General features: G+C 41.9%; 2 protein-coding genes across 3 annotated transcripts; one reads left to right on the top strand and one right to left on the bottom strand.

Annotated features, from left to right (window-relative positions):
* Window positions 1-4,274: 4,274 nt before the first annotated feature.
* On the bottom strand, window positions 4,275-16,225 carry SPRTN (SprT-like N-terminal domain). 2 transcript variants are annotated; one of them, XM_057735500.1, is made up of 6 exons: window positions 15,672-15,976; window positions 14,611-14,710; window positions 12,559-12,699; window positions 10,607-10,735; window positions 7,581-7,848; window positions 4,275-6,605 (listed from the first exon to the last, which is right to left on the bottom strand). In XM_057735500.1, the coding sequence occupies exons 1-6, from the start codon at window positions 15,890-15,892 to the stop codon at window positions 5,857-5,859; spliced, it is 1,608 nt and encodes a 535-aa protein (XP_057591483.1). In that variant the 5' UTR covers window positions 15,893-15,976; the 3' UTR covers window positions 4,275-5,856. The 2 variants fall into 2 exon arrangements, with proteins under 2 accessions (XP_057591483.1, XP_057591482.1); XM_057735499.1 differs by lacking the exon at window positions 12,559-12,699 and having other exon boundaries at window positions 15,672-16,225.
* Window positions 16,155-21,005, top strand: EXOC8 (exocyst complex component 8). The gene has a single exon (XM_057735498.1). The coding sequence runs from the start codon at window positions 16,485-16,487 to the stop codon at window positions 18,657-18,659; it is 2,175 nt and encodes a 724-aa protein (XP_057591481.1). The 5' UTR covers window positions 16,155-16,484; the 3' UTR covers window positions 18,660-21,005.
* Window positions 21,006-21,599: the final 594 nt, after the last annotated feature.

Genomic DNA, 21,599 nt, shown 5'->3' with positions numbered 1-21,599 from the left:
ATGTGGAAACAGAGAAATAAGCATCTGAAACTAGAGCCGGCCTCAGAATTCCTGTGAAGGCAGAGAGTGAGGTGGAAACTATATGGTAAAGGGACAAGGGCAGTGGGGCCTAGTGGTGGCAGTACATGGAAAAGACAGGGACCCCACCACAAGTGATGGAAATACTGACACTTCACACCAGTGCATCACAGCGCTGGCCACTGAAGCATCAAGGGGGAGTTTGAAAGTTCATGAGATTGAGGAGGCTGTTTGAGGAAGGTACTGTGTCTGGGAGAGGGGGAGATGTCTCCTGGAGGCTTGATGATAAAATGAAAGAAGCAGGGGTCTTAGAAAAATAAACTTACAGAATCAGATGAGACTCCAAACCCCTCCCACCTCACAAAGAAAAGGGTCATCTTTGAGAAATACTGTATTTCACTGTTCCAACAGAAGAAAACACTCTTGAATCAGAAACCCCTCATCCTTGCCTACATCACACCAATTGTTTTTGCAAGTCAAGGAACATAATACCTTTCAAAATGAGCAGGAAAGGGAAGAAAATACCTACAATCACTACTGTCTATAAGAAGAAAAAAAGGAGAATTACAGCGATGAAAATTCTCCCCTCAGTCGTAAGGCAGAAGAAAGCTGCAACAACATTCAGTGTGAATGAAATATCCTTAAACAGGACTTTGCAGGAATAAAAATTGACACCTGAAATTCAGAATCTCAGAACAAAAGTGGACCAAGAGATTCCTCAGGAAGCTGTGAAACAAGAGTTGATGTAACTCAGCAAAGAAATTGAAATGACAAAATTATCTCAAATTAAGATTAAATTGTAAGGTACCCCAGGAAGAATAGAGTCAACTGAATATATATTGACGGCCATTGGAAAAAAAAGTAGGAAAGCAGCCCAAAGTACAAAATAGTCACAAAGGATTAGAAAGCAGAATGGACACACGCACGTATGTGTTGCGATATGCTTACGTGAGATAAACTATAGCAGAGAATGAACAGTATAAATAACATGGGTGGCTCTCACAGGCATGCTATAAGAAGCCAGACTCCATCCTCCCCTCCGGGATCCTATTTGAATATCTGATGTTAAGAATGTAACTGACCAGTGTCTGGGTGTGTCTTACCTATGGACTTATTTTAAATGTTTACAAATACATAAAGGAATCCTGTGAGGAATCATTTGTTCAAAAAAAAAAAAAAGTCCTCTGTTTTCTTTCATGTAGGTGCAGATTTTCATATATTTAGTTTGCAAGGAATGCTTATAACCTGAAATGATTTGGGTCTTAAGTATATCCTATCTTGAAAATACACAAACTTTGATTCTTCAGAGAAATATGGAGAAGAGTCGGTGTTACATTAAGATGTTTTTGCAAAAGCAGGTAACAATTGAAGTTGAGAAATGCCTAGCCGTTTCATTCACTTAACACCAAGAATTTAACAAGCTCTTCTTTGTTCTACTAGACCTCTAAGAGCAAAGGACACTTCGTCCTAGGAAGCTTTCAGACTAACCTCGATGATATAGAGCAGAATAATAAGTGCTAGACATTCAAAGGAAGAGTACTATGATTTTTTAAAACGGTAGAAAATATAGGTCCCGCCTTGTCTGGAAGACTTTCTGTTGGGGATTACCGAGTTTTGCTATATGTGGGTACTGGTTTCTTGCATAAGACTGTTTTGTTCGTGTTCAGAGTGAAAGGTGAAAGGAAAGTGAGTTTAAGGAGATGAAGGTGCCCTGTAGCTCAGCCCTCGTTTGTTTGGACAAGCACACACTCTTGGCCATGCTTTGTCCCCTCTCCCAGGACTATCTTCCCCCTTTATGAGTCAGAACTAGCAATTATTTTTCCCGTGGTTGAAGTTTTTCTCATCCTCTTGGCTTGGCTTTGCCTTTGGTTTTTCAGAGACATTTAACCTGCTAAGAGCGCCATCTGGTGTTCAGTAAGCAAAACAGTAAATCTTTTGGTAGGTTTAGCACCAGAACTGAAGCAAGCAAACTACAGCTTGTTTCTGTGTTAGTCTACAACACTGTAAACTTTAATAATGATGTTACCGAGTCCAAGGTCATTTTGCTCGCCGCAGGACAGGCCAACAGACAGGCCGATAAATCAGAGATGAGGTGTTGAGGCAAGGAAGACAACTTTATTCGGAAAGCCGGCAGACGGAGAAGATAGCAGACTAGTGTCTCTGAAAAACCATCTCACTGGGGTTTGGAGGCCACTTTCTTTTATAGAACAGAGAGGGGGAGGAGATGAGGAAGTAAAGGGAAAAGGCCATACGTTTTGAGAATATCCCCTGGAATGGCCAGCCTCGGGGAGGGGATGTGTTAATTTCTTCTTTCTTGCAGCCATCCACAGGTGGACAGGGTCAGGATGCTTCCCTGAACAAAGGCACTTTGGTTTAATATTCAGGCAGAGGGGCAGGGTTCCCTGAGGCAGGCCACTGTTGTACAGACAGTATCCTTTTAGTGAACAAAAGCAACGGGAAGCAAAGGTTAAAGTAAAAGAAACAGATCCGACCATGTAGTCATATCTGACTCTTCCCCGTTACAATGAGATGATTCCTTAGTCACTTAAAATCAAGTCTTTCACTTTTCATATCAAAAGATATGTAATGATGTGTATGTAATTATATAACTTCTAACACTCTAGTGGAACGTAACGAAAAAGAAAAATAAATAAAAGAAAGCCAGAGCTTTCTTTCCACATCACATCCTTTTTCTGTTAATTTCAACTCCTTAGGCAATTTAACGTGTAATAATAATTGTCCAATAGAGTTTCACTTCATTTGGTGGATATGCTACTAGTCAACAACAAATATGACAAATTGCTAAAAAGGCAACAATAGCCTCAAGGACAAAAAATCGAGACAACAGGAACCCACTGGCCCTCAATAAGGATTAACAAACTGCAAAAAGAGCTCAGCTTTTTCTCCAGGCAGCCCAATGAGAGGAGATCCTGCATGTGCCCCAGGCACAGGATCCCAGCTGTGTACTAAGTCTGCAGGAAGATACTGTGCCTGTTTCACTTTGGCATTCTAATCTACTTAAAACTCCTATAAGCTTTCAGGGTCGGTGGGGGGGGTGAGGGGACAATTTCTCGGAGCTTTAGGACAATGGAATATTCTAGTTTTTTGACCCATTTTCCCACCCACCTTAGAATTTTCAGTTAGGATATGCACTTATAGTCTACTATAAAAGTGTACTATACTTTCTAAATCTAAACACCAAATTTTTATAGAAATAAAGTCTGCTCCCCTTCTCCCACTCCATCTTTCCAAAATGAAGGGCAATAACATTTAAAGGTTGACCCCAAATTACTAGCTGTTACATAGGATAGAAAATTTGCTTTAAAAGGGAAAAACTTAAAGCAGTAGAACAGAAAACTATTTCTTTTTTCTAATATAAATGACAGATTTGGGAGTACCAGAATTCTGAGAGATTGAAGTAAAGGCTTAATTCCAAATTTTAAATTAACCTCAATTTGCCTGCCGGCTAACATATTCCCATCATCCCTTAAAACTGACCAACTCTTGGGACTTCCCTGGTGGTGCAGTGGTTAAGAATCCGTCTGCCAGTGCAGGGCATACGGGTTCGAGCCCTGGTCTGGGAAGATCCCACATGCCACGGAGCAACTAAGCCCGTGCACCACAACTACTGAGCCCACGTGCCACAACTGCTGAAGCCTGTGCACCTAGAGCCCCTGCTCTGCAACAAGAGAAGCCACCACAATGAGAAGCCCGGCAACGAAGTGTAGGCCCCACTCGTTGCAACTAGCGAGAAAAGCTGGCGTGCAGCAACGAAGACCCAACGCAGCCAAAAAAAAAAAAACTTGACCAACTCAATTTTACAATCTAAATATTTCTCGAACCCATCCTCGCTCTCCATCCCTGACCCTGCCCTTCTTCCTCCCATCTGTGGTGCTCCGGCGACTCCATCAAAACACTTCTCAACTCCATGTAGAATTTGTCTCCTCCATCCCCTGAAGCTCTGGGCTACGCTGATTGTCAACTTTTAAGTTCCCACAGCACCTAGCGGAAACCCATCAGAGCACTTCCTACATTGAAATTACTCTGCTTTTGTCTCACTCCCCAACTAGGCTGTAAAGTTCCTTGAGGACATGAGCTGTCTTATTGACTTCACAGCCCCAGAACCTTGTACAGTTTTGGCACACACACACAAAATGTTTAACTGCATAATTTGTTAAAATGAATTAGAGAAAATGATCCTCTATGAACATGTAACTGCACATATTCAACATAATACACATTTTAAGTCATTTGTCTATAAATATTTATTAGATACTATTGTTTAACTTCATGCTTAAGAAACATCCAAACCGTAAACACTCAACCAGACAGGCTAAAATAAAAAGGGCTGACAACAGCGTTAAGACTGCCGAACAAGCTCTCATACACTGCTGGTAGGAGTGTAAACTGGCAGCATTTACTAAAGCTAAACATAAATGCTCCTGGTGGCCCTGCATTCCAGCCTGGGAATAGGCTCAACAGAAGTGAGGGAGAATGTTCTTAGCAGTGTTATTTTATTCGTTAACAGCCAGCCCCACACTGGAGAGCATTCCAGTGTCCACTACTATTAGAATAAACAAACTCAGGCATATTCAAATACCTCACAGCAAGGAAAAGAATGAACGTCTGCTACCCATAGCAACAAACGTACTACTTCATGAAGTTGAAAAACAAGCTAAACTAACCTGCGGTGACAGAGGAAAATAGTGGTTACTTTGGGGTTGTGGGTGCTGACTGGGAAGAGGCGCCCATGAGGACACCTTCTAGGGTAACTGAGATGCTCTCTAACTGCATCTGGGTAGTGGTCACACAGGGGGAACCCAGCTGCACCTTATGTATGTAAAAGTCATGTTGCAACAAAGTTTAGAAAAAGAAAACTTGTGAACTAAGGCCTTGAAAATATGCCAATACACTAATGGTATAGCCATGAGACAAAAAAGTAAACTGATCAAACTATCCTTGTCCCTTTGCTGTAACATGGAAAAGAATGTTTTTTAAAAGAAATATATTTTTTTACATACACAAATGGTATTCCTAAATGGTTTCAACTTTGGCTTAAGGTTCATAATCCTGTTTCCAGATAATGCTCCCTTTGTACATAAACTAGGCAACTTTGTTATATTTTATACACCAGTGACTTAGCACCAAGGTTTAACTACTCATTTTGCTAAAATTCTGAGAAAACAGCTAAACTCTGGCCAACAGAGTTACAGTGGCTATTTGTCACTAGCAATATTCCAAAAGGAATTTATTTTACTATACTTATGTACTTTAACCTAAAATCTGCTGCCACCTTTTAGTGACACAGAGAAATAAAAATCTTTATAAGAAATGTATTTCCTGTTAAAATTTTGAAAAAAAAAACAAACCCCAAAACCTTGAGTACCCTAAAACAACTAGGCAGTATTTTTGGTCAATATGTCTGACACTATGAGTTTTAATACTAATGAAGGAATATTCAATTTAACCAAATACACCTGACAGGATTCCTCACTGAATATTTTAAGGAAAATATACCAAAAAAAAGGTTAACAGGTCTAAATACTTTTAAAAGCAAGAAAGAACGAAATTATCTAAAAATCATACGTGTATGCAACCAGAACAAACTCTGGGGCTACAGTATACATAAGGCAAGAGTGAGTTATAACACCATTAGACATAAAATATTTTTAATTACAATTTCATATATGTATATATAAAATAGAACATTTAGTATTGGGGAACGAGGTTAAAAGCTGCAAATCTTAGTCTTAACCAGAACTTCCTGAGTGGCTGACGCTGTGCTAGTGAGCTAATACAGGTGGACATGTGAGACCCATTCATTTTTCAGAGATTTTTTCAGCTTTTGACTTGGATGCTATCACCTGCAAGGCACCAGTCCAAGTGCTCGTTAATCTGAGACTCCAAAACTTCACTCTGACAGACAGGACAGTGGACCATTTTGCTCTGACTAGATGAGCCACTGGGACTCTGCGCTGCAGCTGGAGGGCATGAGCCACACTTCGGATCATTACCACCGCTCTGTGTTTGCTCTTTCTTGATAAAAAAGTTGTCAAAAACAGTCTTGTCTTCTAGCCTGGGTCGTTTACTTGGGAATTTATCTTCAGGCCCACCTGCATCCTGGGGGGTGGTCACAGATGTTGATTCCATGGCGTTTAAAGAATCTTTTAGGGATATCTTAGATGTAACTCTCCTTTGAGAACTAGAAGAGACTGAGTTTTCAGTGCTGTCACCAACTGTGAGGCTTTTCGTCGGAGACCCACTCACACTTCGGAAAGCTTTGCGGTTGGCGACTGATACTCTCGGGAAGTAGTTGCTTAAAACATTTTGGTGACTGGAACTGAGAATAGGGGAGACTAGGGAAGTTTTTTTACTTGAACCATTCTGTTCAAATTTCACCTGAGTTTTAGAATTAGGTGTTAGGGCACTTGCTGAATGGTCTTGACTGAAAAGATCCTGGGTTTTATTAACAACAGCACGTGACGTGATCCATCTCCCAGACAAGAGCGAGTTGCTTGTCTCTCCTAGAACATACCCTTTCCCACTAAAAGGGATTAACAGCTGTGCCTCCCCTCTGCTCGGTTTATCTGCAAAAGAAGCAAATAAGATTTTTCCTTGACTCAAAATTAATACCGTAACAAATACTAAGCTAACGGATAGCTTTCCCAAATGAAGAAACACTATTTTGCTCTGACTTAGGATAGCAGTCACAAAGCTATGACACTGAGACAACATAAAAGACAAAAACACCCTCTCACATTTAGATACGCAGTTCTATCACGTAAACATCAACAGCAAAGTTACGCTGACCTTGAAAACTGCTTTTAGTATTCTTAAGTTTCATTCCAGAAGGGAAAAACCTGCTACTGCATTATCTTCCCAACTCACAAAATGGAGGGTATAATCTCTCCACATAAATTCTTTTATAGCTTCTCAACTTACTGAACATTTCAGATTTGAGAAATATAGCTGATGTCCATGAGTCCTTATCACATCAACTCAACAACTTCCCAAGGGAAAAAGTGTTAACTGCAGTAACCTGGTTACCCCTTCCAAACGCAGTAACTCTGAACTGCATAGGAAAGGGATAAATCTTGAAGATGAAGTACTAGCATATACATGTCACATCCTTTTCCCATTCTTCTCCCAGTGAAAATACATACATCAACAGAAGTCACTTGGACAGACTCCAACTGATAGGAAGGGGTGTAGCTAGGACTTACATTCCGGGCATTGTTATCTGAATTACTGTTTTTATTTTGACAATCTTTGCCTTCTGTTTCCTAATGACCCAGTGAGTCAGGATAGGGAAAGGGACTTTACCCTCAAATTCTAGCAGTGGAAACTATTTCTACTTTTACTCACATCTATACAGAGCAAAGTATATTTTTCTACCACCATTTCACGGACAATGGGATTTTTTTGTCTTAAGTCCACACTTGAAAATGTCTACACTAGAAACAATCCTTAAGCTTATCTAACGCCAGTTCTCTGAAGGACAGTACTGTCTTTACATTACAGCCACAGTCGTGGGAAAACTGGAAGCAGAGAACCAGAGTTACCTTTATTCTCTGCTTCTGATCCTGACTGCTTTCCGAGTTTTGCCTTTCCTTTGCCTCTTTTTGAGTAGTTCTCTGGCTCCTTGATTTTTACGTAAGTGCCTCCACAGGTTTTCTGGTGCTCGGCCCACCAGTAGTCGTGAGCAGAGGGTGCCCTGTTGGTGGCGCGTTTGACGTAGCCGTAATAGGGCTTTCTGTGCTGACACGGCCCAGTGCAGCGCCACCAGTGTTGGCGGTACTCATCCACCTCGTCGTGGAAAGTATGGTACACCTGGTTGAGACAAAGTGCTAGCATTAAGTAGGCAGCTTAACAATTTTAAGAAAATATATAAGCACTATCTAAGCAGCCCCCACCCCCTTTTCTTAACTTTCCAGTTTCCCAGAGCTTTCTGAAGTTACATTTGGGGAAAGATAGTAACTATATTTAACGTCTCTTCAAAGGTTCATTTTAATGGGAAACAGCAGCAGTTAATTTAGTGCTTCATAAACTGTGTAAAGATAGAAAAATGTGAGACTAGAGACAAAAAAATTAAAAATAAAAAACCAAAAAGTTTCTATAAATGCTAAAAGTTTTAGAAACCCAATTTCTAAATGATGAAAATCTAGGATAAGGACAAGACTTTATATAATGCCATACTAAAGAATTGTTCCACTACTAAGTTGAAATTTTCCCCTATAAGTAACCACAACAAAGGGTTCTGAAGGACTATTTCCTATGAATTCTGGATCTGAACACAAGCACCTGGTTTCGTGCAGCCTGTCAAACCCGCTCTCCACATGCGCCCACCTCTGCTCACTTCTTCCTCGTGAGCCTTCTGGGGTATCATTTTATCTGTTTATAGGTGAAAAGCTCTCCAAGATTTGAATGTTCTCACCCTTGTATCCCTAGTGGCTATTACCAGCTTGGCACAGGGAAGGTGCTAAGTGTTTGCCAACTGAGTGAATGAAAAGCTTCATTGAGTCAAATAAAATTCTCTGTAAACGTGCTTTTCAGTCCTCAAACAGGATCCCTTTGTTTCACCCTCTAGATGAAATCTTACTTTGAACCTAAGTAGGAGACAGGAGGGAAGGTTAGCCCTCCCACCCTGGCAGCACTGAAGATGGCAGGGCACCATTTTAAACCTGATACTCCTGACGACTCTGAGTATCTTTTCCTTCTGTCCTCAGTGGACCACTACTATTTATACAAGATAAGGAGCGACAGCATATGAGTTTTTTTTTTAAACCAAGGCATTTAACTCTTTAATAAAGTCCCCTTGTGGGAAAGAATACTAAGCTTTCTATAACTCTATAGATAGTTTTACAATCACTCTCTCCCCGTTATAAGCAAACAAATTCTATTATTTGGCAAGCACGCAAACAATGCAGATTATAGTAGGTGCAGAAGAGACTGGAGGACAGAAGTCTGGGGAGCAAGGAGGTTTGTAAGACCCTGCTTTCTTTCTTATGTTGAGAACACCTCGCTTAATAATTCAATGGCAAAAAAGGACAGGGAATTGGATCTGTTTTGCTTCCAACTTCTGTAATTCCTATAGCCTGGGGATGTAACTTTTTACCAATATAGTCACTAAACTAAAATTGTTCTCAATGTGGATGCCCTGTGGAGTCTGCTGTAACAGATTGTTACCTGTAAAAGCAAGGGGTGTCCACTCGATAAAACCTCCTAAATAAAAACACACAGACATCTAAGATAAAAGGACATATCCTCTTCTAACTGAAGAACAGGAAGGATACTAGGATTTTGCTTAAAGTGTAAATTCTAATGAAGAAACTAAGTCTTTTATACTAGTAACTCTATAAATTCTTTTGCTAATCTGGATTTTATGTGATTGTGTTAGTGCAAGCCACTTTCCTGATGTTGAAGGAACCCTGTCCAGTGTTTACGTGAGTTTTCTAGAAAATTAAACTGACAGCTAGAAAATAATACTTGGGATGTGAGCACTTTTCACTTTACATCACACTGGTCTTTACCGCCTATTAAAGGAAGGAAATATCTAAACGCACCAAGGCATTTAATCTTTGTAAGAACTAATATTTCTCTTTGGTTCAACTGAATTCAATATTTGCTAAGTGCGTGTAGAGGCACTACATTATACATCCTATGCAGATGTATATAAAGATAGATAAGAGCCACCCTGTGAGTGCTATGAAAGTAGAATAAAATATTGCAAAAGGTTAAATATCTGCTGATGAGGTTCAAAGGAGGGAGAAGTTATATCCCACTGTGAAGATGAAGGTCATTTTGACAGAAAATAGAAGAGGCGTACTTTAGGGAAAAGATATATGAGGAAAGGCATAGAGGTGAAAAGGCCAGTGAGAAACATAAGACATAAGCGGTGGGTTGTGGAAGGTAAGAAAAACGGAGCAGCAAGGTTATCTGATAAAATGAATCAATAATAACAAAAACAACTAATATGTAACTAATACTCAAACTGTGCTAAAATGTTCTGCGTGTATCGCTACTCCTCACAAGGATCCAATAGGTAGGTAGTGTTATTATCCTCTTTTAACATGTGAGTAAACTGAAGCGTAGAAGAGTTAAGTGATCCCACAGTGAATCAGTGGTGCCTGCATCTGGACGCAAGCAACCTGCCTCTTCCTGTTTTTTTGACCCCAGACTTTGCCACCTCCTGCAATATTATGCAGCAATTTGAATCAAAGACTTCTGATGAAGGGAATGACATACAGAATGGTAGCAGAATGTAGGGCAGATTGAAGGAGGAGACTCTAATGAGGAAATGAAATTAGGAGACGACTGTAACAGTCCAGAAGAGAGGTGCTCAGGCCTGCGCTAACTCTGTACAACATGCTGCTGGAGTTGTGGTCAGAGGCTCAGGGGTACCCCTGGTGTGGCTGCCCTTCTACTACGTGGTCCTAGACAAGCCAGTCAGCTCCTCCCGGCCTCTCACTTGCTGTGGAAAATCCTCAAACGCAGTATTTGTTTCTACCCAGTCCTATATTTTTAATTAAGTCCCAGGAAATACTGAATATATAACTGCTAAATATCACACGTGTGTGGCTTTACATACCGTTATATTGGCTCCCGTCAGGCGATTGATGCGATGCATATGTTTACAAAACTCTGGACCGTGCCCTTCCCGATCTTTATCATTATTAGTGACAAACAGATAGGCATGTATCATTTCATGCAAGAGCGTCTGAAACAGAAAAGAATCAAATGAATTTGTTTTGGTGCTTTTGAAAATAAAAATGCATTTTCTTACTCTACCTGGGGTCTTAACCTTCTTTGGATCACAAGCTCCTTTCAGATACTGAAAAAAGTCACGAACCATCTTTCTAGAAAAATTATGTAAGCACACGTTCACAAAACTCTGCATATGATTTTCAAAGCTCTGAAGATCCCAGGTTAAGAACTCTCTGTTCCAAGAAAGCCTTTTTAAATTATCAATCAAAATCCAGTAGAAAAGACTGATAAGTTCAACTACATGAAAAATTTTAAATTCTGTATGGGGAAAATATGTTATAAGTAAAGCAAAAAAACACTCAGAAAAATATATAGGCAACTATCCCACAGGCTATTAGTTCCCAAAATATAAAGAACTCCTAAAAATCAACAGGGAAATGACCAACAATCCAATTTTAAAACAGGCATGTGTCACGGACAGGTCCCCGAAAATGAAACATAAATGATCCACAAACATATGCAAAAAATGCTCAACTTCCTTTATAAAAACAGAAATGCAAAGTAATACATCAGTATACCACTTCCTGCTTGTCAAGACTGGTAAAACTCCTAAAGTTTAAGCTATTAAGACCATTATTAAGCTAAGGGAAAATAAGCATTCAGATGTATCACTGGTAGGAGTGCAAAATGGTACAAGCCCTGTGGAGGAGAATTTGGTAACATCTACCAAAGGTACGACTGCATTTATCCTTGGACTCAGCAATACCTAGACTGAAATGAAAGGCCACATGCCTGAGGTATTTTCACTGTGGCACTGCTTACAAAAGCAAGAGTGAAAACAGTGTTTCACAACAGGGGCCTTCTCGAAAGAACAGCCACAAAATGGAATTCAATGCAGCCGTGAAAAGGAATGAAAAATATTTCTATGAAATGATTTGGAGGAGGCTACAGAGTGTATTGTTTTAATGAAAAAGGCACAGTACAGAGGTGTGTACAGTATTTTGTATAAGAAGTATGCTATGTGGCGGGGAGGAGATAAGAGCAGATATAAATATTGGCAAAGCAGAACAAGGATAGAAAAAGACACTAATAGCCACAGTATGCTTTAGTAGATGAAGAGTTCAGAACACAGGGATGGGGGAGATCAAGACTTCTCTGTGTACAGAGAAGTTTTTGGATTTTGAATCATGTAAAATTTTGAAACAAGCAAACAACGAAACCTACTGCTTGTTCCCTAGCAAGGATGCAATTTTAGGTGCAAAGTTAACAAAAGCATTTAAGGCTGCTATTTCAAAATTTATTCTAAAAAATATGAATACAAAAAGTGAAAATCATAAAAGTCCTCAAAAGCATACCTTTCCCATAATCCTCCATAATTTGTTAAAAGAGAATTTCCATCTGAAGAACTAGACTGGCATTAATGAGTTTCAGTCTTAGAAAATTACGCTGAACGGAAAAACCGGAGAATCAAATATTTTAACTTGGTCATTATGAAAACATCCCTTTTAAAATTACTGACTCTATCTTTTCAAGAAAGTACCACTCTATTGAGACTCAAATTCAAAAGCCATTCTACATTTCCGATGTTTCTCAACATTTCTAAAATAACGATAACTATTCTCATAAAGGAGAAACAATTTAGGTTCCTGAGTTCAATTCTGGTTCAATTTAAACACATCTGGAAAACGGTACATGGCATTCTACTGAACACTTCTATTTTTATATATCTACCATTTTCCACATTTAGGCTCTATACAACATGGTCCCCAAACACCTCTATTTCCCACCACTGGTCTATATCTGGCCGAAAGCAACTACTTCCGATCCTAAATATGCCGTAAGTTTAGCGGCCTCACTTTTGGTCACAACATTCCCAATCCTTCTGCCAAGATAGTCTCCTCTACGATCTCTACATGGCAGAATCCAATCTGTCCTGTCGGGCTCACCTCCATGTTTTAATTTGTAGTAGTGATAGTTCTACGGCAGAAGTGACGAGGCCAAGTGGTAGAGGGGACAGGGAAACTAGAGCCTAAACCAAGGAGCTGGTATTCACTATCCACATGACCTTGGACAAGTCACAACTTCCTCCTCATCCTTAAAATGGAGACATCCCAATCGTGCAGGGCTGTGGTGAAGGCAAACACTAGAATAACTAGATTAGTCTGGCATACAGTAGGTGCTCAATAAAGAGTGAGTGGTAGGCGTGGTGATGTTAGTAGTAATAAAATCCCTATCTATGAAGCTATTCTTGACCTCCTCAACCAGTTTTAAGTCCTTTCCTTTTCTGAGTCCTATTCATTATGATTCAGGCAGCTACTTTAAATATAGGCCAGAGTCCCCCTATTCCTCCTCTGTCCATCTTGCTCCTGATTTGACATTGTAACTTTCTGCCAACAGCCACTGCTCACATGAAGCATCACCACATATTTCCCATTTTCTTCTTGCCTGTTACCTTAAAAAAAATGTTCAGGTGTTGATTTAATCATTTATGCAACAAATATTCATTAAGCAGTTTTCAATTTGGGCTGTTCCAATTAGGGCTCCTCGTAAGGTTGACTTGGTTAATCATATTGTTCAATTTTTCTTTTAATTTTTACTATTTTTTTCCTGCTTATTCATTGAATTACCAACAGAGTTGTGTTAATATCTTAATATCTGCAACTATAATTGTGGATTATTTCTGTCATTTGTTTCTGCTAATAGACCCTTCATGTTGTTTAAAGCTATGTCATTACTTTTAGGGTCGTTATGTGTTTTTATTTAATAGATTTTATCATTAATGTCTCCCTTTTTTCTAGTAAAACTTCTTTCTTTAAAATCTTTAGACTAATACTAACATAACCATAACAGCTTTCTGTTGTCTAGTATTTGGATGGTATGCTTTTTCTCGTCCTTTTATATTTAGCATATGTGTGTCTTTATTTTAAGCATGTCTCTGTTAATCTAGTATGTCATTCCATATCTTTAACCGGAGTGTTTAATCCATTTACATTTAATATATTAACTGATGTTTTTATGTCCACCTTTCTCTTTATTTTATATGGGCTTTGTTCCTTTATTCCTTTCTTTTTTATTAATCAAGTATTGATATCTGTTGTATCATTTTTACATTTAGTAGCTATTAACTTTTTAAAAAGTTGTGGTAAAAAACACATAACATAAAGTTTACCACCTTAACCGTTTTATTCAGTAGTCCTAAGTACATTCACGTTGTTGTAAAACCCATTACCTTTTATTACCCTTAAAAACATATTTCCAAGCATGTTTTAACTTATTTCCCACCCAGCCTCTACTACCTATGCTCTCTTGTGCATACATTTCAAGTGATATAATTGGGGCAAGACAACACACACTGGGTGTATCTTGGGGATTTTCAGGCAACTATTAGACTCAACTAAACATAGTCTGAGAGCTCCTACTGCTGCATTTGGTAGCAGGAGTGACCACCAGCTCTAGGAATGAGTTGTGCCCTCACACCAGTTTGTTCTGCCAGCTCAGCTACATGTCCTGGGAGGACATCATGGTGGCTAAACAGAGGAGAATCAAAATGTGTGTGTCTCAATAAAAAGATCTGAATCCTAAGTTTTTCTCTGCTTCTAAACCAACTACTTTGCCTATGAATCTTAATTATCTCATTTATAAAAATGAGGATAACACACACTAAACAGAAACAAGACTGTTGTAAAGACCAAATTAAATAACATGCCTGAAAGCATCTAACTTTGACACACTGTAAGAATACAAGGTAATCATTTGGCTCATAATAAAAGTTTGCAGTGAGGGAAAACCGATTTTTTTTCCCACGTACAGGTTAATTTACAGCAGTCTAAATCAATAATAAGCATTTCTAAATTACCAAGCTAAGAATCAGGGTTATGCAAAGAATACCTCCACAAGATCCTTTCTTGGTCTCAACTTTAAAAGGGGTTCACTGAGACGGATGGAACACATTCCACCCCTTCCTTCATAGCTGCATATCCCAGCACACCTGGAAAGCAACCACCACAAAACTGTTATTTACCAAATACATGCAAAAGGTAGACAGAAATGAAACAGCAAATCCTTATTCATTCTTGGACAGTTCAGACTGAAAGAACTCTACGATGGATGGCTTTCTTGAGAGTATACCCACTTTGTTGGGAGATATTTGCATTTCACCCGAGTTAGGGAAACACGTGAACAGTAGTGGCTTCCCTGACCCTGACCAAGCTGTAACAGCTCCAAGCAGAAAATCCTCTCCTGCTGCTCCCTACATCCTACATAATCACTCTGTGGTGGTAAGGGCAAGATCTCCATTAGCATATGTCCAAAATTATAATGGAAGCCTATATGAAGGAGAATGGTACTTGAAACACAACCTCATATCATATCTTCATTTCTTAGATGGTTTTGTGTCAATTCAAAAACAAGCACGGTAGGACCCAACCGCATCTTAAACTTGTTAGCTCTATTCACATACAGAAGGAGATTATTTCAAATCGGGATATCTCAAACTGGGCGTGTCGGAAAGGGATCCTTTTAGAGGCATCCTTGAAGATCCCCTGGATCCAGAAGTACGGAAACATCAGCCCCTTCCCCATTCTGACACACGAGCTCACGGCCAAGCGGTGGTACCCTAACGGGCACGGCAGGGACAGCACCCTTCCCGGGGAGGCTCCGCTGTGTCCCCGGCATTCAGTCTTAGGGGCAGATGCCGGCTGTTTCTCCCACCTGGGTAAGACAAAGCACTCCCGTAAGACAAATCAGGAAACCCTTAACTCGTTTTCTAGTGAGATGAGATTCAAAGGAGCATCCTTTTCTCTCACCCTGTGCCTTACAAGTCAAACCGCCGCGGCCTGGGCCGCAGGGCCTTCTCAAAGCTGTCTGAGCAGGAGAGAGAAGGGCAGGCAAGGGAGAGAGAGAGCCGAGGGGCCGCCTGCCCCACGTGCCCCGCGGGGCTCGGGACTCACAGCGTCATGCGCGCGCTCCACTTCACCTCCACCGCCTCCAGTTGGCCCCAGAAGAAACGATCGTTGAACTGCACAAACAGCGCCTGCAAGTCGGGGGTGGGGTCCACCAGTTCCCAGGACGCGTCCACCAGCGACGGGGGCTCCTGGGCCGGATCGCACTCCGAGACCTGCAGGTTCCACTCCTCCTGCAGCCGCAGTGCCAAAATCAGGTCCTCATCCATGGCTGCCGGGGTCCAGCCAGGGTGACAGTCACCGCGTCCTGGAGGCTCTCGGGGCCGGGTCGAGCTCCTAGGAGATAACCGGCTCTCGCGTCAGCCCGCCCACCTCGCGAGACTCGCGGAAAACTAGCTCGAGAACGAGAACTGAGCTCCGAACGCCGAAGTCATAATTCAAAAAATAAAAATAATAATGATAAAAAGAACTGAGCGTGACACCTCCTAGTGAGGAGCTCAAGGAAGTTTTCAGGAACCTGGCGCTACCGCCATCTCGGTTCGCGAGGAACGTCAAACACCAACGTCACGCTCGGCCCATGCGCGGTACCTACATCTCCCCACCCCGCCCTCCATTCGCTTCCGCAATAGCTTCTCCGGCGCATGCTCTCTAGGCCACTGGCGCTCCTGCGCAGGCGTGCCGTCTGCGCCCGGCCCCTTGCGCAGGCGCAGTGTCTGAACGTTAGACCCCGGCGCAGGCGTACTGGTCTCGCTTCCATCCTGCTTCCTCAGCCCAGGAGTTTGGCCCGGCCTGGGTGGGCCTCGGCAGCGGCGGCACCGGCGACGGCACCAGGGACAGGGACTGCGTGAGTCCCGGACGGAAATGGCGATGTCAGACAGTGGGGCGAGCCGCCTCCGGCGGCAGCTGGAGTCGGGCGGCTTCGAGGCGCGGCTGTACGTGAAGCAGCTCTCTCAGCAGTCGGACGGGGACCGTGACCTGCAGGAGCACCGGCAGCGCATCCAGGCGCTGGCGGAGGAGACGGCGCAGAACCTGAAGCGCAACGTCTACCAGAACTACCGGCAGTTCATAGAGACGGCCCGGGAGATCTCCTACCTGGAGAGCGAGATGTATCAGCTCAGCCACCTGCTGACGGAGCAGAAGAGCAGCCTGGAGAGCATCCCGCTTACCCTGCTGCCGGCTGCCGCCGCCGCCGCGGGGGCTGCCGCCGCCTCCGGAAGGGAGGAGGGGGGAGGAGGCGCCGGGGGCCGCGACCACCTCCGGGGCCAGGCTGGCTTTTTCCCCAGCCCCGGGGGCCCTTCCCGCGACAGTTCCGGGCCAGGCGAGGAAGGAAAGCAGCGCACTCTCACCACCCTGCTTGAGAAGGTGGAAGGCTGCAGGCACCTGCTGGAGACGCCGGGACAGTACCTGGTGTACAACGGGGACCTGGTGGAATACGAGGCGGACCACATGGCCCAGCTGCAGCGGGTGCACGGCTTTCTCATGAACGACTGTTTGCTGGTGGCCACCTGGCTGCCACAGCGGCGGGGGATGTATCGCTACAACGCCCTCTATCCCCTGGATGGTTTGGCCGTGGTCAACGTCAAGGACAACCCGCCCATGAAGGACATGTTTAAGCTGCTGATGTTTCCCGAGAGCCGTATTTTTCAGGCGGAAAACGCAAAAATCAAACGAGAGTGGCTGGAAGTGCTGGAGGAGACCAAGAGGGCCCTCAGTGAAAAAAGACGCAGGGAACAGGAGGAGGCAGCGGCCCCTCGAGGGCCACCCCAAGTGACTTCCAAGGCCAGCAACCCATTTGAGGATGAAGACGACGACGAACCAGCTGTTCCCGAGGTAGAGGAAGAGAAGGTGGACCTCTCAATGGAATGGATCCAGGAATTGCCTGAAGACCTGGATGTCTGTATTGCCCAGAGGGACTTTGAAGGGGCCGTTGACCTGCTGGATAAACTGAACCGTTACCTAGAAGATAAGCCCAGCCCACCTCCTGTAAAAGAACTAAGGGCCAGAGTGGATGAGCGTGTCCGCCAGCTCACGGAGGTGCTAGTGTTTGAACTCTCCCCGGATCGGTCCCTGAGAGGTGGTCCCAAGGCTACTCGCAGGGCGGTTTCTCAGTTAATCCGGCTTGGCCAGTGCACGAAGGCTTGTGAGCTGTTTCTGAGAAACAGGGCAGCAGCTGTGCATACTGCGATACGGCAGCTTCGCATTGAAGGTGCCACCTTGCTCTACATTCATAAGCTGTGCCACGTCTTCTTTACCAGCCTTCTGGAGACTGCCAGGGAATTTGAGACGGACTTTGCGGGCACTGACAGTGGCTGCTACTCTGCCTTTGTGGTCTGGGCGAGGTCAGCCATGGGCATGTTTGTGGATGCTTTTAGCAAGCAGGTGTTCGATAGTAAGGAGAGCCTCTCCACAGCGGCTGAGTGTGTAAAAGTGGCGAAGGAGCACTGTCAGCAACTGGGCGACATCGGACTAGACCTCACCTTCATCATCCACGCCCTTCTGGTGAAAGACATCCAAGGGGCCTTGCACAGCTACAAAGAAATCATCATTGAAGCCACTAAGCATCGCAACTCTGAGGAGATGTGGAGGAGGATGAACTTGATGACTCCAGAGGCCCTGGGGAAACTCAAAGAGGAGATGAAGAGTTGTGGGGTGAGCAGCTTTGAGCAGTACACGGGGGATGACTGCTGGGTTAACCTGAGTTACACGGTGGTTGCTTTCACCAAACAGACCATGGGCTTCTTGGAAGAGGCCCTGAAGCTGTATTTCCCGGAGCTGCACATGGTGCTTTTGGAGAGCCTGGTGGAAATCATTTTGGTTGCTGTTCAGCACGTGGATTACAGTCTTCGGTGTGAGCAAGATCCAGAGAAGAAGGCTTTTATCAGACAGAATGCATCCTTTCTGTATGAAACAGTCCTCCCCGTGGTGGAGAAGCGGTTTGAGGAGGGTGTGGGGAAACCCGCCAAGCAACTCCAGGACCTGAGAAATGCATCGAGACTGGTTCGTGTGAATCCCGAAAGCACAACGTCAGTGGTCTGATGCCTGCATCTGTTTATGTGTATCCGTATATACTGCTTATATATTATTTATATTTATATTAAGTTGCATTAGTATATTCTTTACAGTCTCAAACACATCTTAAAAATAAAAAATGCCCTCTCAGATAGAAGTGCGAAATCAAAAGGAGAAAGAGAAAAAAATGTTAAATTAAGCTCATATAACGAAAACATTGGAATTATTAAAATATATAATATGCTTTCCTTTTAAATTATGCTAACTCTCTAATGAATATATCATCACACTCTAGCATTTCAGCTTATCCTTTGACTCACAACACACTTTCTCCCAGTATAGATTGTGCAGCTCAGATAAACAGCATCTGTAAATACAGAGTGTAAGTAGGTTGTGAAAGTCTCCCAGTTCACTAAAATGTTAGGTTTTTTTAAGGGCACGGTGCCAGACAAAACATGCTGTTCCATATACTTCCGCACTTGAAAATGTGTTTGAACAATGTGGGGAAAAGAAAGGAGTTGAGAAGATTGGTTTTAGGGTAAACTTTGGTCAAAAGAATATCTTCACAGATGTAGCTGGTGTGCGGACTTGAATATGCCTGTCCTTACAGAGCACAAGAGGAAGCTGTCGTAAACACAGTTCAGCAAGCGTTTCTAGAGTGATCTAAATGGTTTATTATTTTTAGCTGCTAATAACAGCTTGATAACACTTGATTTGGGAGCATTTACTTGAAAGTTTTAAGAATTATGATTTTTTTTTTCATACTTCTGAGTTCTCTGAAGTTCCAGCTGGAGTTTTTGTCTTTATCTCAATAAATAAATAAATAAATAAAGATAACAAGACACATTGAGGAACCTGGCAGCAGCTGTGCTCCCCTGCTTTCAGTGTGGGTTCCACATAGTGGCTCAGACTTCACGCAGCTGGGAGAAAAGTTTTCATTGCAATATTTATTTAGATTTCAGGGTCTGTGTGGATGGGAAATTAGGGAATATATGCAGACCCCATGGTGTTCTCAAGGATGACTGCCTTGAGCAGAGATTTGTTTTTGTTATTTTGTGGCTAAGTGGAGAACAGAAAAGAGACAATGTCCCCAAAGCCAGGAGGGGAAAACCTTTTGGTGACTCCTCCTGAGAAGCCCCAGGCTGCATTTTTCTTGTTTTATTTTTTTTATTTTGTTTTTCATACTGAATGTAATGCTTACTTCAGATTGTTTAGTAAACAAAAATAACTAAAGAAATTTGAGCTTCTGAAGGTTTCTGAAGTATTGCACCTATTGTATATTGATTCCTTTCTCATACTTGGAGAGAAACTGCAAAGACCCATTTTTCCCCTACCTTCTAGTTGTGATTCTTGTCCATAAGTGTCATTTCTGATGCCAGTGACTTCAAAAGGTCGTTTTTTAATCTGAATGAAAATAGTGGTATTAAGACTGTGGAAATTATGTAAAACCTAAAACAGCTTCTAATAGCAGCTTAGGGTTGTAAAGCTCTTTGACTTAATTACTCATAGGCCAGATGAACCTCTTATTTTATATTTAGCTATGCATATTTAAAAGGTTGAAAATGATCAGAGTTAAAGATTTTCTTTGACTAAGTTTTTTCATGTAACTTTAGCATTTGCTAGGTAATAACCATAACTGGATATCTCAGTTGAACAAAAACAGTTATAATCTGCCTTTTATTTTTTAAGATCACTGGTAACTTGAATTTGATAAACATTTTATGGTTATTTTGTGCCACTTAAAGTTTCTAAAATTATATTGTATGAAACACGTATTGTGTAAATATTTGATGCTGGATCCATGAAATGATACTTCTGAAATCAAAACTTCTCTTACGGCATGAAGTTGTAAAAACCTCAGTGTGTATACTCAGATATTTAAATGGTTGCCTGTTCATAGAACTGTCTGCTTTTTAAAACTGGAAATACAGAATTTTCTTCTGTTAAAAGTTGTGTGTTCCTTAATCACAGTTGTAGGTGGAGGAAATAAGCAGTTGGTGAATCAGTTAGTGTGGGAAGTTGATTAAAGACCATCAATGTTGCAACGTGCCTTTGTGCCAAGACAGAGCAATTTCGCTGCATTTCCTCCAAGTGGGGTCAGAGCTCTTCTCTCTAGTTCTTGTTTAATTAGATGCCAAAACAAGGTCTGAAAATTGAACGCAGTTAGAGATTGCCCCAAAATATAGCACATACTGTATTATACCACTGAAGTGTTGGATCACCTTTTCTTAATTGCTTTGAACATAACACTGTCACTTGAGCTTGAAATCAGGCTTGCTTGAATTAATTACTGTTGAAAAAAGATGCCCTGTGGAATTGTCTCTTTTTGATTAAAGCTTCATTTCACTTATGTGCTGAAAACTCACTTATTTTTGTTTAAAATACTACCTGTAGTTGGGAATTCAGGACTTGACGTGTAGCATAAAATCAGTTATGTGTACATTTTGCTTATTGGTATGCTGTGATCTGAGGGAATCTGAAATGTTTTACCAAAATAAAGCTTAAAATTTTTCTTACGCTGGAAAAAATTGATTGATCTTACAATGTTATATTTATTTCTTTTCTTTAATGAGGATTTAATGTTCATGTTCATGTTACTGAAATGTTTTGAAAGCCTAGGTTGTTTTGTTTTTCTACGTGGGGATGATAGGTACGAAACTGTTAGCTAATTTAAGGGTTCTGCTACTATCAAGAATTGCTGTCTGACTTATCAGATAGCAACTTTTTAGGATTCCCTTGAATAGGGTATTTCAAGATGTACAAAATGTGAATTTACTCTAAAAAGTGGGTTTTAGGGACTTCCCTGGCAGTCCAGTGGTTAAGACTTCGCCTTCCAGTGCAGGGGGTATGGGTTCCATCCCTGGTAGGGGAACTAAGATCCCTCATGCCACATGGTGTGGCCAAATAAGTAAACAAATAAAAATAAAAAGTGGGTTTTATACCATCTGCACATCTTTAAATGAAGAA

This window comes from Hippopotamus amphibius, chromosome 5, assembly GCF_030028045.1.
Source record: "Hippopotamus amphibius kiboko isolate mHipAmp2 chromosome 5, mHipAmp2.hap2, whole genome shotgun sequence".
Lineage (NCBI taxonomy): Eukaryota > Metazoa > Chordata > Mammalia > Artiodactyla > Hippopotamidae > Hippopotamus > Hippopotamus amphibius.
Note: the sequence above shows the minus strand (reverse complement) of the source record. Positions and strands in the feature narration are given on the sequence as shown.